The sequence below is a fragment of the Primulina eburnea genome, unplaced genomic scaffold, assembly GCF_022965805.1.
Source record: "Primulina eburnea isolate SZY01 unplaced genomic scaffold, ASM2296580v1 ctg424_ERROPOS1667910, whole genome shotgun sequence".
Taxonomy (NCBI): Eukaryota; Viridiplantae; Streptophyta; class Magnoliopsida; order Lamiales; family Gesneriaceae; genus Primulina; species Primulina eburnea.
The window spans coordinates 87,579-109,893 of NW_027331236.1; the positions used below are offsets into that span (position 1 = coordinate 87,579).

The 22,315-nt window shown below is 33.3% G+C and overlaps 1 protein-coding gene across 1 annotated transcript; it reads left to right on the plus strand.

The window, feature by feature from the left end:
• Positions 1–12,073: 12,073 nt before the first annotated feature.
• Positions 12,074–14,904, plus strand: LOC140821103 (putative late blight resistance protein homolog R1A-10). The gene has a single exon (XM_073181517.1). It carries the CDS (start codon positions 12,139–12,141, stop codon positions 14,110–14,112), a length of 1,974 nt encoding a protein of 657 aa, XP_073037618.1. The 5' UTR covers positions 12,074–12,138; the 3' UTR covers positions 14,113–14,904.
• Positions 14,905–22,315: the final 7,411 nt, after the last annotated feature.

Consider the following 22,315-nt stretch of genomic DNA (forward strand, 5'->3'; position numbering starts at 1 on the left):
GAATTGATAAACCAAGATTATTAATCTTCATTAACGTGAGACTCGGAAGATATGAGAATGCATGACATGCAATGAGGGTAGAAAAGACATGAGAAAATAAGAATTTTTATTTGAGACAAGACCGCACCCGCGCCCAGAACAGGAGTGCACCCGCGGTCATGCAATTGTGGATTTTTGTAAGAAAGGCCGAAGCCACACCGCACTCGCGGTGCAACAAAGACCGCACCTGCGATGCATGGACAGAAAGTTGGCAAATTTTATTCGAAGCGATACCGCACCCGCGGTGCAAGAGGGACCGCACCCGCGGTAGTGACACCGCACCTGCGGTCTTGTATGTAGCGCACCCGCGGTCGAAGATTTTTGAAAATTATAAAGTAGCCGAAGCTTGAGCGCACCCGCGCTGCTGAACACACCGCACCCGCGGGCATGCGTGTCGCTTGAAAAATGATGCCACGTTTCATGAAGTGCATGCAGTATATATACAGAAGAATGACACGTTATTTCCTCAGAATTCAGACAAAAGGGGCGAAGACTTTGAAAGAAAATCCTTACGCCTTTTAGATTTGCGATTGTGGAAAATCCGTCTATCAGAATTCGAATCCGAACGCAGTATCGTGCTCCTTTCGCTACGAGCTACACAAGGACGTAAGTTTTGTTACATTTTGAGATGTTTTGAAAATATGATGTTGCTAGAATCGAATATGATTCAGATATGATGTTTCTGCTACCGTAAATATTATAGAATTGAAGTCAGATTAAAGAACAGATTGTTTATGTAATTGTTATGATTTTTGAAAGATATTGACTGAGATTCTATATCAGAATTGTGTTAGTATTCAGAGTATGAATTATATTAACACAGATTTTGAGTTCCAGTATTATATTTGTGATGTTCAGAATTGACGGGGTTATTCAGATTGTATTGTTATGCCGTCGAAACATCAGTTGATTCGATATTGATCAGAGTATATTTCGATTTGAATATTAATCAGAACATGTATTGAATTGAGTTGTGTATTGATATTATACCTATTCAATTGTCATTATCAGATTGAGAATGGACCGAGATAGAGTCGGGACTTCTTCTTCTTTTTCTTCTGAGCGAGAAGATAAAGGTATAAATTAATGTTGAGTTGGGATTGCACAACTCGAGTGAGGTTTGACTCGAGTTTCCCTAAATCACATACTTTACTTTATTGCATTGATATTTGCATTGAGTTGATTGATATACTTGTTCTCTTGAATTATAGATGACAGGTGTTAGACGAGTAATCTTGTGACAGAAGTGCCTGATAGTGGTGGTATCTCCACGGGCACATTGCACGATGTCTCAAGATAGGATGTTAGCGATGGAGCTACAGTCCATGACGGTTAGATCAGGACACCGGATGTTTGGTTATATCGAGTAAATAGAATTGGAATTTATTCTATTACGGAATTCGATATAGGAACACCATATTTGGTTATATTGTAATTCGATATAGGAACACCCTAAGTGGTTATATCGTAAATAGATATAGGAATACCATATTTGGTTATATCGTAATTCGATATAGGAACACCATAAGTGGTTATATCGTAAATCGATATAGGAACACCATATGTGGTTATATCGAGTAATAGGGTCAGAGTTCCTTCTATTACGGAATTCGGTATAGGATCACCACATCTGAAAATCGGGATTCTTATGCTAGGATTGTGTGGGGACCCGGACGCTAATCAAGTTCTTAATCATCATTGGGACCAATTAATCAATAATAAAACAGGGTCTAAATTTTTATTTTATTTTATTTTTTTTAAACTGCGGAACGTAGTGATATACAACATATATATATATAAAATACAAATCTTGTATTTCAACATTTATTCAAACTAGGGTTTAAAACTAAAGTCAAGTGTTTAACCCTATATCTAGTCCAAGTCCGGTGCCACCACTCTAATCACGATCTAGCTCTTCATCTCCTCGACCCTGGACCTGTCCCACCTGTTGTCAAGTACACATACAGACAAGACAACAGCCGGATATACCGGTGAGAATATAATCCCCAGTATAAATCAATGAAACATGCAATCATATAAATCATATAAAGCATGTAATCAGGTAACATGAATATGTATCAAAATCTGAAACATAAACAATATCAAATCAAACTGTCGACATCAATCATAATTCAGACTAGACTCAATCCTAGTCTAGGGATCCCGGTTTCCAGATGTGGTATTCCTATATCGAATTCCGTAAAGGATGGAACCATAATATCTATTACTCGATATAACCAGTGCCCTGGTATTCCTATATCGAATTCCGTAATAGAAGAATTCCAATACCCTTTACTCGATATAACCAAATATGGTGTTCCTATATCGAATTCCGTAATAGATTCCATTACTCGATATAACCAAACATTCAGTGTCCTGACCTAACCGTCAAGGACTGTAGCTCTATCACTAGCATCCTATCTTGAGACATAGTGCAATGTGCCGTGGTGATACCACCACTATCCGGCACTTCTGTCCCAAGATAACTTGTCTAATATCTGTCATCTAAATACAAGAGAACAAGTACATTAATCAATGTAATGCAAATATCCATGCAATAAAATAAAGTATGTGATTTAGGGAAACCCAAGTCTAAACCGACTCAAGTCCATCTCCCAATACCACATTGACTTATACCTTTCTTTCGTCGGTTTCTGGCTCAGTCGAAGTCCTGAATTCAAAGCCTGTCTGGTACTGACAATATCAATAATCTCATATCAATATACTAGTCAACTCCATAATAATCTGATCAATCTGGAATTAATTCAAAATCAACAGTATAACGGTACAATTCCAATATTCCCGTCTATACCCATTCATCAGATAACATTTACCATCTATAACTCATATCCAATACCATCTATCATCAATCCATAATCCAAATCTGTCCGGTATCACTGATTATAATCAGAAAATCATAGCAATTCCATAATCAGTCTATTTCTTAATCTGACTTCGATTCTACGATGTCTCACATATCAAGAACATCATATATGAATCCTATTTAATTCTGACAATAGCATAATTTCAAAGCATGTCAAAACGTAGCAAAACTTACGTCAAAGTGTAGCCTACGTCGATCGGATAACAGTACCGAAGTCGGATTACAATTCGGACGGACGGATTGATCACACGATTGAAATTGAAATCAAATTCCAAAACTTTCTCTCAATTTCTCGATTTTTCGTTTCTATCTATATATATATAATATATATATATATATATATATATATATATATATATATATATATATATATATATACACGTACATGCAATTGCCAAATGTCGAATTTTCCTTCTGCATGACTCGCGCATATGCGCCACATCTTCCGCGCATATGCGCGAGACCTACTGGATTCGGCCTCGGCAGCTCGCGCATATGCGCGACTCTTTCCGCGCATATGCGCGAGGGCTACTGGAGTTTACCGTGGCGTTCCGCACAACTCGCGCATATGCGCGCACATTCATCGCGCATATGCGCGAGACCTTCTGTCCTGTTGGCGCATGTGCGCGCATTGGTTCGCGCATGTGCGCCACAGCTACTGTCCTCGCACATTCCTTTTCACATGTAATCTTATTTCGTGTCTCGGTTAATCCTTTCATAATCATATCAAATTATAATTCAATAATTACTGATTACTGGGATTAATTTTCCAGGCATTACAGATTGAGTCTAGTCTAAAAAGTAGAGTCACGAGGTTGAGTGACAGTATATCGATTTGTATTGATGAATGTTAAGTTATGTTCCTGATATTGGTACATGCTTAGAATAGAATTTATTCTTGATATTAATTTATGTTCCTGATTAGGGTACATGTTTAGAATGTGATTCATTATTGTTATTGATTCATATCATGATTTTGATATATGATATGATTTTCTGTTATATGTTCTTATATTGTTTATATGATTGCATGTATACATGATTTATACTGGGATATTTATATCTCACCGGAGTTATCCGGCTGTTGTCTTGTTTGTATGTGTGCATGGCAACAGGTGGGCTAGGATGAGGGTCAAGAAGAGAACGAGGTTGGATTAGATAGCGTGGAGATCCGGGCTTTGAAGCAACTTAGGATTTAGCACTGACTTGTAGTTGAATCTAGTCGGATTATTGTAGAGTATACAATAATTGTATGATATGTTTAATATGTAATTTGAATTTAATTACATTACGTTTCCGCTTTGCATTTTAAAAAAAATGTAGACCCTGTTTATACTAATTGATTAATTAGTAATAATTATGATTTAAAACATGATTAACGTCCGGGTCTCCACAGTATTAGCCTATGGCAATGACATGATGCTTATCATGCCCAAATTACTTACTAAAAAAAAATACATATTTAATTCTTTGATTTTTGAGAAGTTATATATTATTATTTTTTAACATGTGATAAAAAAAAATTTAAATCAAATTCAACAAAATTAATGAGAAATATTTTTTTTTTTAAATTCAATAATTTCTTCTAAATCCACAATCACAAACAATTTTGTGACATATCACGTGTTTGACACATTTGAATGATAACAATAATTGTTTCAACAATATTTTTATCCAAAAAGATTGTTATTTTATCTACAAAATGTCTTCATAATATACACAACAGCCTATTATTTATAAAGAAAAATGAAATATGCGATTATAAATAAATTATGTATAAACCAGAAAATTTATTTTATTAACATTTACTATGTGTATTCCAAAACAATGCCAATAAATTTGTAATGTGTCTCCTAATAAAATGTGTATTTTCTTTAGAATTGGTTTGATCATTTACATTATGGGAAATTTTATACTATCATGTATCCGTGAACTTTGTAATATAGAACGAAATTATCACATTAGTAAATACGTAATAATTAAAAATTTGCACAAATAGAAGAATAATATTTTTTACTTGTCGATCATGAAAGTCAGATTTCAAGCTTAATGTATTGTTGTTTCCATATGAAGGTAGTTCATAATAATGAACAAATCTAAATTTAAACGAACATTACATCTTGTAAAGATTCAACTCGGATATGGTGCTGAAAAGATGAGTCATTTCAGAATTCAATTTTGGAGTAGATAGATTTAGTACGTTAAATAGATTAAAATTGGTTTTTAATATAATATGCAATATTGTATTATTTATAATTTAAAATTCAAATAAGACATCCCAAAGGACAAAAATTATAAATTGGATGCTTTTTGCATAATTATCATACATTAACTGTTTGAAATTATGGAAATCTCGAATTGCATGCATAGGGTGTCAACATTTTTTATTATTGAGGGTAATATATATATGTTTATTGAGGGTAATTTAATGTCCATTTATAACTCTTTGAATCAATCTCTTTTAATTTTCTTGGACTCTCTTATTTAAATTTTTAAGAACACAATTCAAGATATACAATATACGTATGGTTTTGGAAGAAAAATACAATACATTAATTCTTTCAAATTAAGGTAATTTCGAAATTATATGTATCTAGATCAAAAATTTATGATTACTAAATGATAAATTAATATTAATTGGAAAACCTTGTTGTAGTGATAACTTTTAACACTCAACCAATTTAATTTTTAGAAAAATTAAATAAACTAATTAAATATTGTATTTATTTTTTAGTAAGTAATTTGGGCAGGAAATTACTTAAAATAGAAAAATTTATTTTTGAATGATTTACCTCATGAGTGATATTGAACATTGCAATCATTTGTATTTTAAATTTATTTATACAGTTTTTAACTAAACTGATTGATATAATCAATGCAAAATTTTTGATATAGTTTATGTTTTCAATAGAGTTTAGTTTTAATTTGCGTAAAAAAAACAAAAAACATAAATTATATTTGAAGTAATATAAAAGTTAATTAAGTTCAAATATGAATTAAATGAATTGATATAACCAATGCAAACAATAATTGAGGTGATCATTTATTGCAATACATATATGTCAATAATCATGATAAATCTTTCTTTTTTTAGAAATTATATTTTGGCGAGAAATTACTATTTTTTGACAAAAACTCGGTTTTTATATATATATATATATATATATATAATATAATATAGTAAATAATATATTTTGAATTAGTTAAATTTGCAGATAAAAAATAAAAAATATATTTACAAAAATTTAAAATCTAAACAACTAAATATATATAATCAAATATATAAAATAATTATATACATATTTTAAAAATCAGATAAACTCTAATGCTATTAAAATAATATTTTTAACAAAGTTCAAAAACCAAATAATCACATATATACAACAAAAAATAAAAATTTAAATATATAAATATTTAAATTTAAAAAAATAAAGGTGAACCAACCGGTCAGACCAGTTCTTGGTTTTGATCAGTAAAACGGTTTCTGGGAGTGTTTCAGAGCGGTTTTCGACTGAATAGGCCGGTCCGATCTAGGTTTAAAAACATTGGATTGAACATGATATAACTTCTAACCAATCCCAAATATAAAAGCTATATTTCTTTTCCATATGTCTCTATTATATCATCCATGATCTCAAATATAAAAGTTTATATTTCCAACAAAGTTTTATACTATATTATTAAACTCATTAACTAAGATTAAAATGAAACATATCTTTGCTTAATTTTTGGGGTCAAAATTTGTATTCGATGCAAAGGGATCTCTCAAATCGACAAAGTCAAGAATCTATCATCAAAATCTTTTGAGCATATCATCGTGATTCGTGAATACGATGAAAAAAAAAAAAAAAAAAGACATTCGAATGATTTGAAATATTGATATATCTTTAGTGTTTTTTTTAATTTTACATTGCCCAAGAAAATCCAGATAATTATTTAACACAAATTTTTTTTACTATAGTCTCACGAACCAATTTTGTGAGACGAGTCTCCTATTTAGGTAACTAATGAAAAATATTACTTTTTAATGCCAAAAATATTACTTATTCTTGTAAATATGAGAAAGTTGATATGTTTCCGTGAGACGTACTATTTATTTAAATATTCAACTATTATTAAAAATATGTAAAAAGTAATTATTCTATATATTTTTATTTAGAAAAGAGCATGTAAAAATCACAAGTATTCACTACGTATATAGGAGAAAAATAAATTGTAATATTATTTGAATATTTAAATAATTATCGAGAGACCGTTTCTATCTATATTTTGTGAAATGATTTCTTTGATCTAAATTCATGGGACGGATTGACTTGATCCGTATATATAGTCAAAAGTAATTTGACATAAAATGTAATAGATTTCATTGGTCCATAGGATCAAAGATCTGTCTTATAAAATTGAAATGTTAGACATTCTTACATTATTTTTTGTTTAAATACTTATATAATCAACAATGTTTATGTGCTATATAATCTTAAACAAAAAAAAAAATTATTTATGGGTGATTTCAATTTTTTTTTTAATTGAGTAAATCGAAATTGAAATTTCAAATTGATTTTTACAGAAATATATATATATATATATATATATATATATATATATATATATATATATATATATATATATATATATATATTATATCAAATTTGTGTCCAATATGAGGTACCCGGGCCAAGCCCACAATTATATATCCAGTTCTGTGTTTAACCCAATCATTCCAAGTCTTGTAGGGGTTTTCCATATTTAAATCAGAATTACCAGAAATAATTTATGCTTCAGGGCTAAGCTCCCCCGAATTGCAGAGGTTTCTGAACGTAAGTTATTCAAAATACTATTCATTTGAATGCGTGTGTTTGTTTCATTTGGGTGTTGTGGATTAAATCTTGATGTGAATATCTTTAGGAAGCAATATCTTATTTTAACTGTTGAGGAATTAATTTTTGTTTGGCTTCTATTTTATTTTTTTTATAGTTTTTTTTAATTGAATCTTCTGCTTATTTTTAATTGATGTCACAGATTGAGATTGTTATGACATGTTGAATTCTGTGTAGTAATCGGCAGGTCCATGAAAATTTGACTACTGTAATCCCGGAACATTTATTTATTTATTTTTTTCCCAAAGAAACGAATGCTTGTTTTGATCATGTTTTCTATTGAGGGAATATGGTGTTTCTTTTAATGATGTAATTTTTTAATATACAGAGTTGACAGACCATTGCATGCGCGAATAGGTGGCCTTATTTTTATTTGTTGATTCGTGGTGGATTTGAAGTCCTTAAGTTTCGTCAGTTTTTGGGTCTAGGTTGGCCCTGTCTCAGGGATGTTGATGGTAGAGTTGTTCCGTGCCTTAGAATTGCCCTTAAGTTAAAAACCTGTGTCCCTAGAAAAGATTTGGTGATTTGTTCCGACTATTTGCGCATTTGCTCGCTTGCACGCTTGGTCTTTGTTTTTGCACAGTGTCAAAATCACGAGGCATAAAAAAGAGCTCAAGTGTCTGGTGCTTAAAGCGCAAAGCAAAGCACACGCTTTATGGGAAAAAAAATGGAAAACAAAATTCTCAAAAAAATAAAAATATAACCAAAAGTCTTTGAAAATGTGATATATGAAATATCAAATATCAAAATAATCGTCATCTTTTTTGTATTTTTCCAATTGAGTCGTAATCTTATCTTGTAAATCATCACCTCTCATCAATCTTGATATGCACTTGTACAAACCCTCCATCACTTCTGTATCATTTTTTATGCCAGGTTTTAATTAAAATACTCTGGATTCAAGAAATATCCATATGCGTGCAAAGGTCGATGGAGTTGAATGGTCCATCTGTCGTCAATGAAGTAAAAAAACTCTACGATTTTTTTCTGATAGCTTCTTTGGCTTTATCCACTGACTCTTAATTATAGACCATACGAGACTTTTTTTCACCATCTACTAGCCGCAATACTTTCACCAAAGGGCCGCCAACTTTTGAAGCATACACTATAGTTTTCCAAAATGAAAGCATCAAAATCACTTTTGCTACACGTTTTCCGACAACCACTTTAGAAAATCGACTATTTGCTCACTTTTCAGAAGAAACATCTTTTTCAAATTCGCTTGTTGTTCTTGAAACTGCTTTAAAGTCAAAAAAGCAGTTGCGAAATGTGTCTTTGCAGTTCTTACCATGTTTCTCTGTCCAAACTCCCTCGTCATGGTCAATACTTGTGGTTTATTGTAAATATTTAATGCAATGTTCTGAGTCGAGAAATTTTTTGAAGATATCCCCGATTAACAAATCTAAACAATTAGCTGCACAGAGAGACCTTACAAGTGTGGAAATCGGTTTTTCAAAAGACGACATGAGAAAACAAAGTAAATTTAATCAAACAAAATGAAAATATCTAATTCTTAATTGAATGCAACATAAAATTAAAATATTACCTGCATTGACATTGCAGCTTGCGTTATCTGTTACAGCTTGAATCACATTCTTTTCTCGAACGCAAATCACAAATTTAGAAAGTAACTCAAACATCTTGTCGCTCGTGTGAGAATACTCCGAAGCATCAAATGATTCAATAAATACACTTCCTTTGAAAACTTTATTAGACTCTTACTCTATTTATCCATCCACCCATCTCATGATCGTGCACCCATATTTAACCTTCACTTCATGATATGATGGATGTTTCGTTCCCAATCCATAACACCCAATAACATTATTTCGATGCTCAAAAGAATCATATTTAATGACATTAATATGAATTCCATCATCATACATCCGTGTAGCGAGTTTCTCAACCGCAATGTCTCTTAATTTCCTTTTATTTTCATAAAATAAGCTTTTATATTTTGAACGTCTTTGTTTGGAAATTTCATCGACATCTTTCATAAAGTAAAGATTAATAGGTCCAATTTGCTGACACTTTTTACTTTGGACTGTAGGATGGATGCTTGAACTGGATATTGTCCGTTTTCCTTTTTGTTTATTAGAATATCAACCTCATATTCTTCTAAATCAACAATATCTTTCATTTGATTTTCAATTCACTTTTTTTCTCCATGAACTCTCCAACTTCTTCTTTAACTTGCTTGGAATATTTCGGACAAGCTTACATATTTCTATTGTCCCCAGCGAAATGTAGCTTATTTCGATAAATCCCGTCATTTGTTGTTTTGCCACAAAAAACACAACTAACAAAACAATATTTGGATTTTTAGTATCCGAAAGTCTAGCATAAGACCAAACAATATCCTTCCGATTTGGCAGATTTGTATTTGACATGTTTAAGAATTAACCAACTGAAAATCATAATAATCAATCAATGAATTGAAAAAAGTAAACAAAACTATAAAAACTAAAGAAGAAATTCATTTTTATCTTCTAAAACATTAAATATAAAAGAAGAGGAATTCTTACCGATCCATAACTTAGGCAGAGAGGTAGACAAAGCGCCGGCGAGGTCAGATGGGAGGTGGTGAGCCAGAGAGCAGAGGCAGGAGAGCAGCCCAGAAATCAATCGCATCAGGGCTTTTATTTTTATTTTTTAGCAGCGCATGTTTTTTAAAAATTATTTTCGGCGCTTTTCTTTCAAGCGCACTGAAACGCGCACTTCAAAGCGCACGAAGTGCACGCTTTCAACAACTATGTTTTTGCCTCATTTTGTTCATTTTCTCTCACCCCTTTCAACAACTATGTTTTTGCCTCATTTTGTTCATTTTCTCTCACCCCTGGCAATTATGTACATATTTATATTTGTTTGGTCGACATTCTGTTGTCAGTGTTTACTACATCTTTATTTACTTTCTGAGTTAGGTTTTGTTGTTTTCGTGATAATGTATATATACATATACTTGTATTTTCCTTTTAAACCTCGGAGATTTGATAGGCTATAGTTTGCTCTCAACATAACTATCACTTTGTGTATTTAGATCCCTTCTTTAATGTCACTAGTCAACTTGTCATGCTATTTGAAGAAGCTTGCTCAATTACATATGATTTATGGGCATGTAGCACATCTTTGTACAGAGGGGCTGTGGAACTGTAAGTTTGGTCCATTCAAGATTCTTAAACTCAATGAAAATATAATTTTAGTTCGTGATTATTTTGCTGCATTTAGTTTTTCAGTGATATAGAGCTTTCCACTCTTGAATCAATTTTTTTACGAAGATTCTAAAATTGCTTATTGATATTACCAAACTCATATGTGCACTACTTTCATCTTCGAGTTGTGTTCATGATATTTGTTGATCATATGTAGTTTTTCTCTTGTTGATGGACTTTCCAATTAATATTTGATATGTTCCATGGATAAATCTTTACAGCAAGAAAAAGAAAAGGCTATGGTTAGTGAAATGATTGGCAAGCTTACCTCTGGGTGCTGGTGGAAGCAAGTTCAGCTCTAGTGAATCTACTTGTCTCGCATTATTGTGCCCAGCGCTACATGTATATGAGTCCCGCCATCATGAAGCGTCTCCGGCAGTGAAATTATTCAGAGTTTGAAAGAAGTTTGTCAAGTCTTGGTCTCGGAACTCGTAAGCGCACTCCTCTTAACAGTTAAGATAAGCAAGTAATTATATGCAATCTAGACGATGTTTCTTACATCAATAGTCAGTTTTCATCAAAATGTACCTTGATTTTTTGTTATGTCGGCTATTTCTTGATCCAGGCGACCTTCATGTGTGCAGTTTCTAAGTTTAAGTGTCTAATTCTTGAGTTTCTTTGTAATTTTTAAGCTAATGCTTGCGACCTAAAGAATTCCCCACTTAAGCCGCCTTTCTTGGCTCCCTTATTGCATTCACCAATTTTATTTAGAGTGAGTCTCCTGTGAGACCGTCTCACGGATCTTAATCTGTGAGACGGGTCAACCCTACCCATATTCACAAAAAAAGTAGTACTCTTAGCATAAAAAGTAATATTTTTCCATGGATGACCTAAATAAGAGATCCGTCTCACAAATATGACCCGTGAGACCGTCTCACACAAGTTTTTGCCTTTTATTTATTGATTTGACTGTGAAATTGAATTTTTGATATTTTAATAGACAATTTGATAAATTCGTAATTTTGGCAATTCTGGCCTACAATTTAATTTATAATTCAGGTGCAAATGGACATGATCAAAAAAAGTTGAAAATAAAACACAATTTATATAATTTTAAAATAGAATTTACAAAAAGTTTGTCGGATAAAAATTAATTTAATCGTATCCATGAGCTGTCCCTTAAATTATAATGATCTTTAATCAGGAATTAATTGTTAATGAATGGAAATGCTACCAGCTAAATAATCAATTAAATAAGCAGCCAACTATGACTGACATTAACTTATACTTTAAAGAAAATGTGTCGCATATCTGTGCCCTTCCGTTTTTGTCTCCTCCCATGGCTGCTGCTTATGCTTCGCTTCTTGCTCTTGCTCGATCATTGCGAGAGATTTTGGATCTTGAGCAGTATATCGATCCTCTTCACAAAGAAAAAAATGTTTCTCTCAAGGAAAAAGTTGATTTCATCGTTGATTTCTTTGAAGATTATTCAGATAAGTATCAAGAAACACTTGGTCGTGAGGGAAATGGGATTAGAGAAGCTGCATATGAAGCTCAAGATTTCATGGATTCGTATCAGTGTTCGGTGTCAACTATTGGTGATGATGGGAGTTCTGAAGAGGCTGATTTGAACTTGGATCGAGACTTAACCATGGCGTCTGAAAGGATTGGTTTTATTTGGGATGAGACGATGAAGATGAACAACAGGGACACGACAAGAGATCTCCGATCCGTATCTTATTCTTTTCCTGTTGATCGTTCATCCACAGTCCAAACCACTGCCAGAAAAAGGGTAGTGGGATTTGATGATGACTTGCTCGTAATCAAAGAACGGTTATACGAAGACTCTGCTAACCTCCAAATTATCCCAGTTGTCGGGATGGGGGGAATCGGGAAGACGACTCTGGCTAGAAAAGCATACGAAGATTCAATCCTTTCTCAATACTTCGACAAATGCGCATGGATCACAGTGTCACAAGAGTATCAAAGGAGAGAGGTTCTTTCAGGGCTTTTGAAGTCCCTCAAGAATGAACAATCTAATGAGAACGAAGCAGAACTGGCAAAACTAGTGTATCAAAGTCTCATTGGCAGACGATATCTCATTGTGATTGATGATATATGGAGTACCCAGGCATGGGATGATTTGAAGATGACATTCCCAGATGATGGTAGTGGAAGTCGAATCCTGTTAACCACCAGGCTATTAGATGTGGCTTTTGAACAACAATCTTGTCCTCTCCAACTGGTGGAAGTCGGGAAGAAGATTGCGGAAAATTGTGGGGGACTTCCTCTCACCATCGTGGTGGTTGCAGGACTACTCCTTTCTGCAGGCAACGTGATGAGAGAAGAAGTGTGGGAAAATATTTCGGAAAATATAAGTTCTAAAGAGCCTACAATTGCCCTTCAGTGCTCAAAGATACTGTGTTTTAGTTATGATGGGTTACCTCTTCGACTAAAACCATGCTTCCTCTACATAGCAGCTTTTCCTGAAGATTCTGAAATTGATGTTTCTGAGCTAATTAAGTTGTGGGTTGCTGAGGGATTTCTGAAACCAAATGATCAATTCAAATGGTTGGAAGATGTGGGCGAACATTATTTGGAGGATCTGGTGAACAGAAGTTTGCTGTTAGTGAGCAAGAAAGGGCCTGACGGGAAACTCGAAACTGTTGGAATCCATGACATGTTGAGGGAGATTTGCATAACAAAAGCTGAAGAAGAGGGGTTTCTTCATGGTGTCTCATCCAAAACGAATTCCAGAATAGAAATCATAAACAAACCATATCGCCGCCTCCAAATTCATTGCACGCAACATTTTCAGGAATGGAAAATCCTAGATTCGAGCGTGCGTTCGGTTCTAATTTTCTCCGAAAGATACGAGGAGCCAAGATTATATCTACGATCTAGGCACGTCGGTGTCTTGGATGCACTCCAAGTAACTTGGCAGAAATTTTCAAATGTAATATCTACATTCGTCAATTTAAGGTACTTTGCTTTTGCCTTAACCCATGCATCATGTCCCAATGGATTTCCAGTCTCAATATCGAAACAGCCCAATCTCGAAACTATAGTTGTTTATCCAGATGTCATCCTATTCGGAAACTTATGGCAAGTACCATATGAAATCTTAAAGATGCCGAAGTTAAGGCATCTGATCTGGAACTAAGATTTTCGTTTATCCCATCCCTCTGATATAAGAATTGTTCATGAAAGTGATCTACAAACAATTGAGACAGTGGCCGATTTCATATTTACCGAAGAGATAATCAAAAAACTTGTGAATCTGAAGAAATTGGCTGTTGTATATTATATGAAGAATCATGATTGGGATTATTATAATCTCGAAAACCTTTGCCATTTACAAAGCCTCGAGGACTTGCAAATCTCAATGCGCTGCCAGCCTGATCCCTCAATGACATGGAACCATGCTTTTCCAATCGGTCTAAAGAAGTTATTTCTATACGGAGTCCTTTTTCCTTGGGAAAATATGACCATAATTGGGTCGCTTCCGAATCTTCAAGTACTTCAGATGATATGGATGGCAGTCGATGAAGATTCAAAGTGGGTGATGATGGAAGGTCAATTTCTTCAACTCAAGTACTTTCACTCTTCCTTGGATTCTCTGTTGACGTGGAAAATGGAAAAAGAGCATTTCCCGTGTCTTGAAAGCTTGATTCTTGAGCGTGCCGAGCGGATTAATGAAATTCCTAGTGGTATAGGAGAAATAGATACACTTCGATATATTGAGTTGAAGTACTGTAAAAAATCATTGGTAATCTCAGCGAAACAAATGCAAAAGCATCAACATGAAAATGGAAACGATGCTTTCCGTGTTCATGTAATTTATTACTTTGATTAGGATGTTTTGTTTGGAAGTCACATTTGAGAGAGCATATAGTAAGATTTGTATTTCTTTCGATGAAAGATTTTTGTTTTGACAATTTTGCCAAGCAAACAGTGGAATGAGGAAACAAAGGGCCAATGACTTATAGTTTCACTTGCACTAAAATCTCAAATTTGGGACCAAATCTCAAGTTCGAGATCTAATTATAACAAATTTCTTAAAAAAATCACTTTTATATCTGTATATGCACTTTATGAATTTGAACATATATCTTATTAGTAAAATAGAAAATGGATGGATACTCGTACACATTTTTTCGATAACTAATTAAACTAACATATATTTAAATAAATATTTTTTTTTGAAAAACAAAAATAAGTTCAAAATTTTTTAAAAGATAAATTAATTAATATTTAACAATCAAGAATTTTTTTTTTTAAATAATTTGTTGAATAACTCACCATCTAAATTCATCTATTTTTTAAATTATTGAAATTGAGTTTCAATTCTCAATTTTTATATGTTGTCTTCCTATTTTACTAACAAGATATATGTCCAAATTCAATAAAGAAATAATAATACTGAAAAAAATTAAAAATAAAAAGCAGTGTCCGCTGCCAAAGGCAACAGACAGTACCATGTACAGCTGCACATGACACGTTGCTATTTGTAGTGTTCGTGTTGATGGTGGCGTTTTGCCTTAATTTTGCCAAATTTAAAAATCTATCTTATTTTTTAAAATTAAATATTCTTTTAAATTAATTTTTTTTTACAAAAAAACCAATATCTTTACGTATGGTTCAGATAATTATTCTGAATATAATATTTGTACGTATAGTTCAGATAATTATTTTATGAAAGAGGAATATGACTCATTTTAACTCATATAAGATGTACCGAAATTTCATTTAAAAAATAGTCTAAAAATAGTATGTAAAATGTCTTTATTAAATGGATCTATCTTCATAGGATAGGTAATTTCAACTTTCTTTCGATAAATAAGATTCCAACTAATTTAAAATTGATTAAATGGATCTAGCTTAATAAACAAAACAAATATCAACCAAAAAAATTTAGCCAAATAAATTGTACCATAAAAAGTGCAAAAACCTGATAGAAAGATAATTGACATTTAAACAATTAAATTGTGAAAAAGTTAAAAAGAAAATGTATACATTTTGATTGAGAAATTGAAAGTTTTGCAAACAATGAAGAGAAGTTGAAGCACAAATCCTAAAGATCATATTTTTTTTATCTTTCAATCTTTGATTATTATTTTTTAAATAATATCAAACATGAATTGTAATATAAAAAAGATTGAGAACAACTTCAGAAAGACTAGTTAATAACTACAGTGAAACATGAAGTATTATCACTCTTGTCTTAAAATAATTACATATACATAATTTACCACATCAATGGATGTGATTGCCGGTATGTCCTTCTTCCATCGATATACCATCTTCTATCCTCGATTTTCCATGCTGTCGACGGAAGTGATTTCAGGCCCTCGTGGAGTTATCTCGGTCTATACCTGGCTTCTCCCAAGCCGCCTTCCTTGGCCATCTTCTCGCATCATGCAGAGTTTGTGCTAACAAAACTCGAGCCTACTTGTTGAGAAAATTTAAATTCTTTTGTTTGTACACGTTTGAGTTGTCCTAGTCTTTAGGAGTGTCAGTAAGTTTGTTTCTATTTACCTAATCAATAGGAGTTTGTTTTGAATGTTGGATAATGTCTATTTTCATGTTGCTTTCAGTAATGTATTAGTCTATATATATAGGTTGGTTGTTTATCAAATATTTATCCTCTGTTTCTTATTGTTATTGTGGAAAACAAGTCATTAAGTACTTTTTTTGTTTCCATCCATGGTACCATAGAAAGTTTGAGTTCCATGGAGGAAAAAAGTGAAATTGACGGCTTCCGAAAGTTTTGTACTGGCAACCATTCCACGCTTTAATAGTCACTGTGATGATTGGAGCATGCTCATCGAGAACTTCTTGATGTACAAAGAATATTGGATGGTTTTAGTTTCTGGAGTAGCAGAACCAACAACAAGTGTTGTGATGACAGATACGCAAAAGACAGGGCTTGAGGGCTGAAATTAAAGGATCTTGAAGCAAAGAATTCTCTTCCAAGCTATTGATCACCGAAGATTCATTTTTGAAAAAACAACATTTATTTGTTAGCCGGAGATTCATTTTTGAAAAATTACCCTCTAAACGTATCTTAATATTTTCAAATACATACGAAAAATGATGTTGTTGCATTATGCTATTCAACTATGGAGAGAAGGTGTGAAATGACACTACACTTTTCCTAACAATTGACTCGGGGTTCTTGATTTTTGTTGGGGCAAAAACTTATGTGAGACGGTCTCACGGGTCGTATTTGTGAGACGGATCTCTTATTTGGGTCATCCATGAAAAGAGTATTACTTTTTATTGTGAATATGGGTAGGGTTGACCCGTCTCACGGATTAAGATCCGTGAGACGGTCTCACATGAGACTCACTCTTTTGTTGGTTGGTATACTTTTATTTGTCTTGGGAAATCTCGGGATAGAAATAGGTGAATCAAATGGCTATGAGAAAAATAGTCAAGGCAAGAGTTTGACTATTTTTCTTTAAAACGATATAGCCCCACACCGGTGCTCACGGTTGTTGGCAATTTGTTTCCGAAAATACAACGACTACGACTTCAAAATAGTAGCACTACAAATATTAAAGCCACGCAAACTTGAGATGTTTATAACGCTATCAATATGGTATGCAAACTTTCTAATTTCAAATTCTAAGCGTTAAACTTAACAATTCCAAGAATCTAAATCTTGCAAAACTTGGATTTAAACGCAAATGCTTAAAAAACTCAAAATTAGAAGACGACTCTCGAATTTAATTCCAACTTTCGAATTTAAGCGTATAAATTTAGAAAATTCAAACTCAAGATTTTATATCATGAAAATTTGAACTTTAAGTGTGTTGGAAATCTTATTCCGGAGTTTGACAAATTAACCAACTGAACCAAGTAACTGAATCAAGCAACTGATTTACGCAGTGAAGTTACTAACTGGTTACGTAACTGATCGTTCAGCTATTATTTAAGCGCCTCAACCATCGATCAGTAAAGTGTGTTCCTAACTGAACACGTCATCAATTGATTGCGACAACCGACATATAGTACAGTCTAACTGCAACAGTAGTAGTGGAACGCCGCATTTCAGAAAGTTGCAGTGTACGATCTGTCAGAGAATATCGACGTGGCAAACAATGGCTGTTATTCAAATAAATGTTACCGTTGACAGAAGCCTATAAATAGTCGAAGAGAGCAGCTGAAGAACTACAACTACCGATTCTAAACTACTCATTTTACTTGCTGTTACTCTGCGAAAATATTCTCTCAACTTCGTCAAATCAAAGCTCAAGCTTATCAGTTTTATCAGTAGCATTCAGGCTACGTTTTGAGCTAGAAAAAGCACTTTGTAATCTTCGATAAATTGTACAAGTTGTGCTAAGATCAGTTGTGATCTGTAAAAGAGTTGTTAACTAAGAGTTTCAGTTTTGGCAATAGATAAGTCCAAACTGAAGTGGGTCAGTACACGTTATTGTATTTGATCAAAGTCTTTTAGTGAATATCCTATCTTTGTGATAGAAGGGGTGACGTAGGAGTTATTCAAGTCTCCGAACATCCAGAAACATTTCCTGTGTTATTTACTTTCAGTTATCCATTCTATCTTTCAGTCAGTTAGTTTTTCGCAACTGTTTTATTCAGTTTAACTGATTGTTATCGACCGACGAGATACTTGAGTCAGTTTGTAACAAAACTGAACCCAACCTTTCGAAGAAGTTTTAATTTAGCAAGTGTTTATTCAATACCCCCCCCCCCCCTTCTAAACACTTTCACCTTGAGTTAACCGATCCTATCAAAGTGCTAATACTTAAAAAAAATTCGCATATAGAATTAAATATAGAAAGAAAGGAAAAGAAGAGAATTGACGTGATGCCTTGAACTGTTCGCCGTTTTGTGTAAATTATATGCACACAATAACTGTAATGCCCGAGAATTTGATCCTAATAATCTGTAATTATTGATTTATAATTTGACATGATTATAAGAGGATTAATCGGGACACGGTTTGAATTCGATATAAAAATATGTATGTGCGAGGACGAAGCTCTCGCGCATATGCACGGCCTGGCAGGGCGCATATGTGCGAAATGTCCAGAGGACCTCGCGCATATGTGCGAAATGTCCAGAGGACCTCACGCATATGCGCGACCTGAATCCGCGCATGTGCGCGAGGGTGGCAGAGAGTTGGCAAAAACGAGCAAAGGCTTCGCGCATATGCGCCAAGATGTGTTGCGCATATGCGCGAGTCTCCGTGAAGCTACGCGCCGAGACAGAATGTCTCGCGCATATGCGCGGAAGGTGGTCGCGCATATGCGCGAGACGTGCATTGTGCACATTGAGCCACTCGTCCATTTGCATGTGCGTGTATTTATATATATATATATATATATATATATGTATATATATATATATATATATACAACCGAGAGTTTTCAGCAAAATGAAAGGGAAATCGAAGCTCCGAGGAAGATTTGCTTTTGATTTTAGATTTTGATTTACGATCAATCCGTCTGTCCAAATTTGAATCCGAGTACGACACCGAGTTCATAGCAACGACAGCTACTACAGGACGTAAGTTTGGTTACGTTTTGTTAAGATTTGAAATTATGCTATGTCCAGAATCAGATATGATTCATATATAGTGTTCTTGACGTAGTAGACATCATAGAATCGAAGTCAGATTAAGAAACAGATTAAGTATGGAATTGTTATGAATTTCGGAGTTAAATTGACTGAGATGTGATGTCAGATTTGAACTGTGGTTGATTATAAGTTATTGGAATTAGTATATACTGGTATGGTATCACCGGTATCGTAAGATTGTACTGTTGTACCGTCAGAATTTGATAAGACAGAGATATCTTGAATTGAATAGAATATTGATACAGTATACTGATATTGTCATTGCCAGATTGAGTATTGACAGACTTGGTGTTCAAGACTTCAACAGATTCAGAAAGACAGAAAGAAAGGTATAAATAAATGTTGATTCGGGATTGCACAACTCGAGTTAAGTTTGACTTGAGTTTCCCAAAATCACATACTTTATTTTATTGCATTGATATTTGTAGATTATCAGATTGATATGTTTAGTCTATTGAATTATAGCAGAGCCAGAGTTTGAGTCTAGGGCAGATCAGCCTAGCTAGGGCAGAACCGCCGAGTCTTTGTCAGAACCGCGAAGACTCTAGACATTCGATACAGCATACCAAAGTCTAAATTAGATCGGGATCCCTAGATTAGAAACGAGTCCTAGATTTAGGTACATAATTGTATTGATTCATGTGGTTAGATTAGATACATATTTTGATGTTTATTATGTTTTTATATATGTTTTATATGATTGCATTGATACATTGTTTATACTAGGATATTTATATCTCACCGGAGTTATCCGGCTGTTGTCGTGTTTGTATGTGTGCATGGCAACAGGTGGGACAGGTTCAGGGTCACAGAGGTGAAGAAAGATCGAGATTAGAGTGGAGACTACGGACTTGGACTAGAGATAGGGTTTAAACACTTGATAGTTAGTTGTTGAACCTGAAATGTAAATGATTGTGTCTTGTATTAGATTTATACTTTTATACTGATATGTATAGGAGTTTGATTCCATTACGTTCCGCTTTTGATAATGTATTTTTAAAAAAAAAAATTAGACCATGTTTATTAAAAAATTTTAGTTAGTCTCAATGACGATTAAGAAGATGATTAGCGTCCGAGTCTCCACAATAACACTTCTAACATTTCATTATGTTCTCACTGTTTGGTCCATTTCTCCCATGGACACTGCTTGGTTTCGTGAGTGCTTTTCATATTTGAAGCTGCCACAATTCGCACTTAAGTCGGTGATCTTCTAGGAGAGTATCCCACTATACTCCAACATACATATTAGTATATCTTAGGAACATAGCCTCATACCCTTTTGTGGGCAACATTTCTTATCATAGGAATACATAGGAGATTTCTCCAGGTGTTTCTACAAATCTCGTAATTTAGTTGTCCCTTTTGAACTTAGATTTTGGGATCTCCAGTCAACTAGGTTGGGTATCCACTACAAAATTTAATATTGGGGTTTTAATTCCATTCCTTTGATAGACAATTCATTTGATCTCTCGGCATACCTTTTGTAAGTGGATCCGCGAGATTCTCCATTGATTTTACATAATCAATGGAGATAATGCCATTAAAAGATCAATTGTCGTATGGTATTATGTTTACGACGGATGTGTCGAGACTTATCATTATATATAGTTTTTTTTGCCCTTCCAATTGTTGATTGACTCTCACAATGAATTATTATTGAGGACACTGGCTTATTCCAACATGAGATTTCTTCTAAGAAATTTCGAAGCCACTCGGCTTCTTCTCCAGCTTTATCTAAAGCTATAAATTCCAATTCCATTGTGGATCGAGCAATGCAAGTTTGCTTAGAAGACTTTCATGATATAGCCTCACCACCAATGGTAAATATCTAACCACTTGTGGATTTCGAATCATTTGTGTCATATATCCAATTTGCGTCACTATAACCTTCTAGGACAGCGGGATATCTCGTATATTGTAATCCATAATTTAAGGTGTATCTTAAATATTTAAGTACACTTATTAATGCCTTCCAATGATCATTACCAGGATTACTTTTAAATCTGCAACGTTTGTTGACATACTAAGTAATATCTGGACGAGTGCAGTTCATGAGATACATCAGACTACCTATGGTCTTTGAATACTCTAATTGAGATATGAGTTCACCTTTATTTTTGGAAAGATGCAAACTTGGATCTACAGGTGTTTTCATCAAGGACATATCATTCGCATTATCTTTTTCCAATATTTTCTCAACACAGTGAAATTGCGACAAAACACGTCCTTCATATGTTTTGTGACTTTTATTCCCAAAACACGTCCTTCATATGTTTTGTGACTCTTTTTTTTAACATCTTCTTAATAATCTTGATGATATTAATATTTCTTCCCACAATTAATATATCATTAACGTACAATCATACTATCACATATGCTTCAGGTATGTTTTTTTATGTAAATACATTTATCATGTCGTAAATACATTTATCACTGAGTAAATTAAGCCGCCTTATTTTATTTATTGATTTGACCGTGAAATTGATTTAAAACATTATTTGAATTTGTAATATTTTTAATAGAAAATTTGATAAATTTGTAATTTTGGCAATTCGGGCCTACAATTTAATTTATAATTTTGATGCAAATGGACATGATCAAAATAAGTTGAAAATAAATAATTTTAAAATAGAATATACAAAAAGTTGTCGGATAAAATATTAATTTCATCGTATCCATGAGCTGTCCCTAAAATTATAATGATCTTTTATCAGAAATTAATTGTTAATGAAAGGGAAAGGCTACCAGCTGTTTTT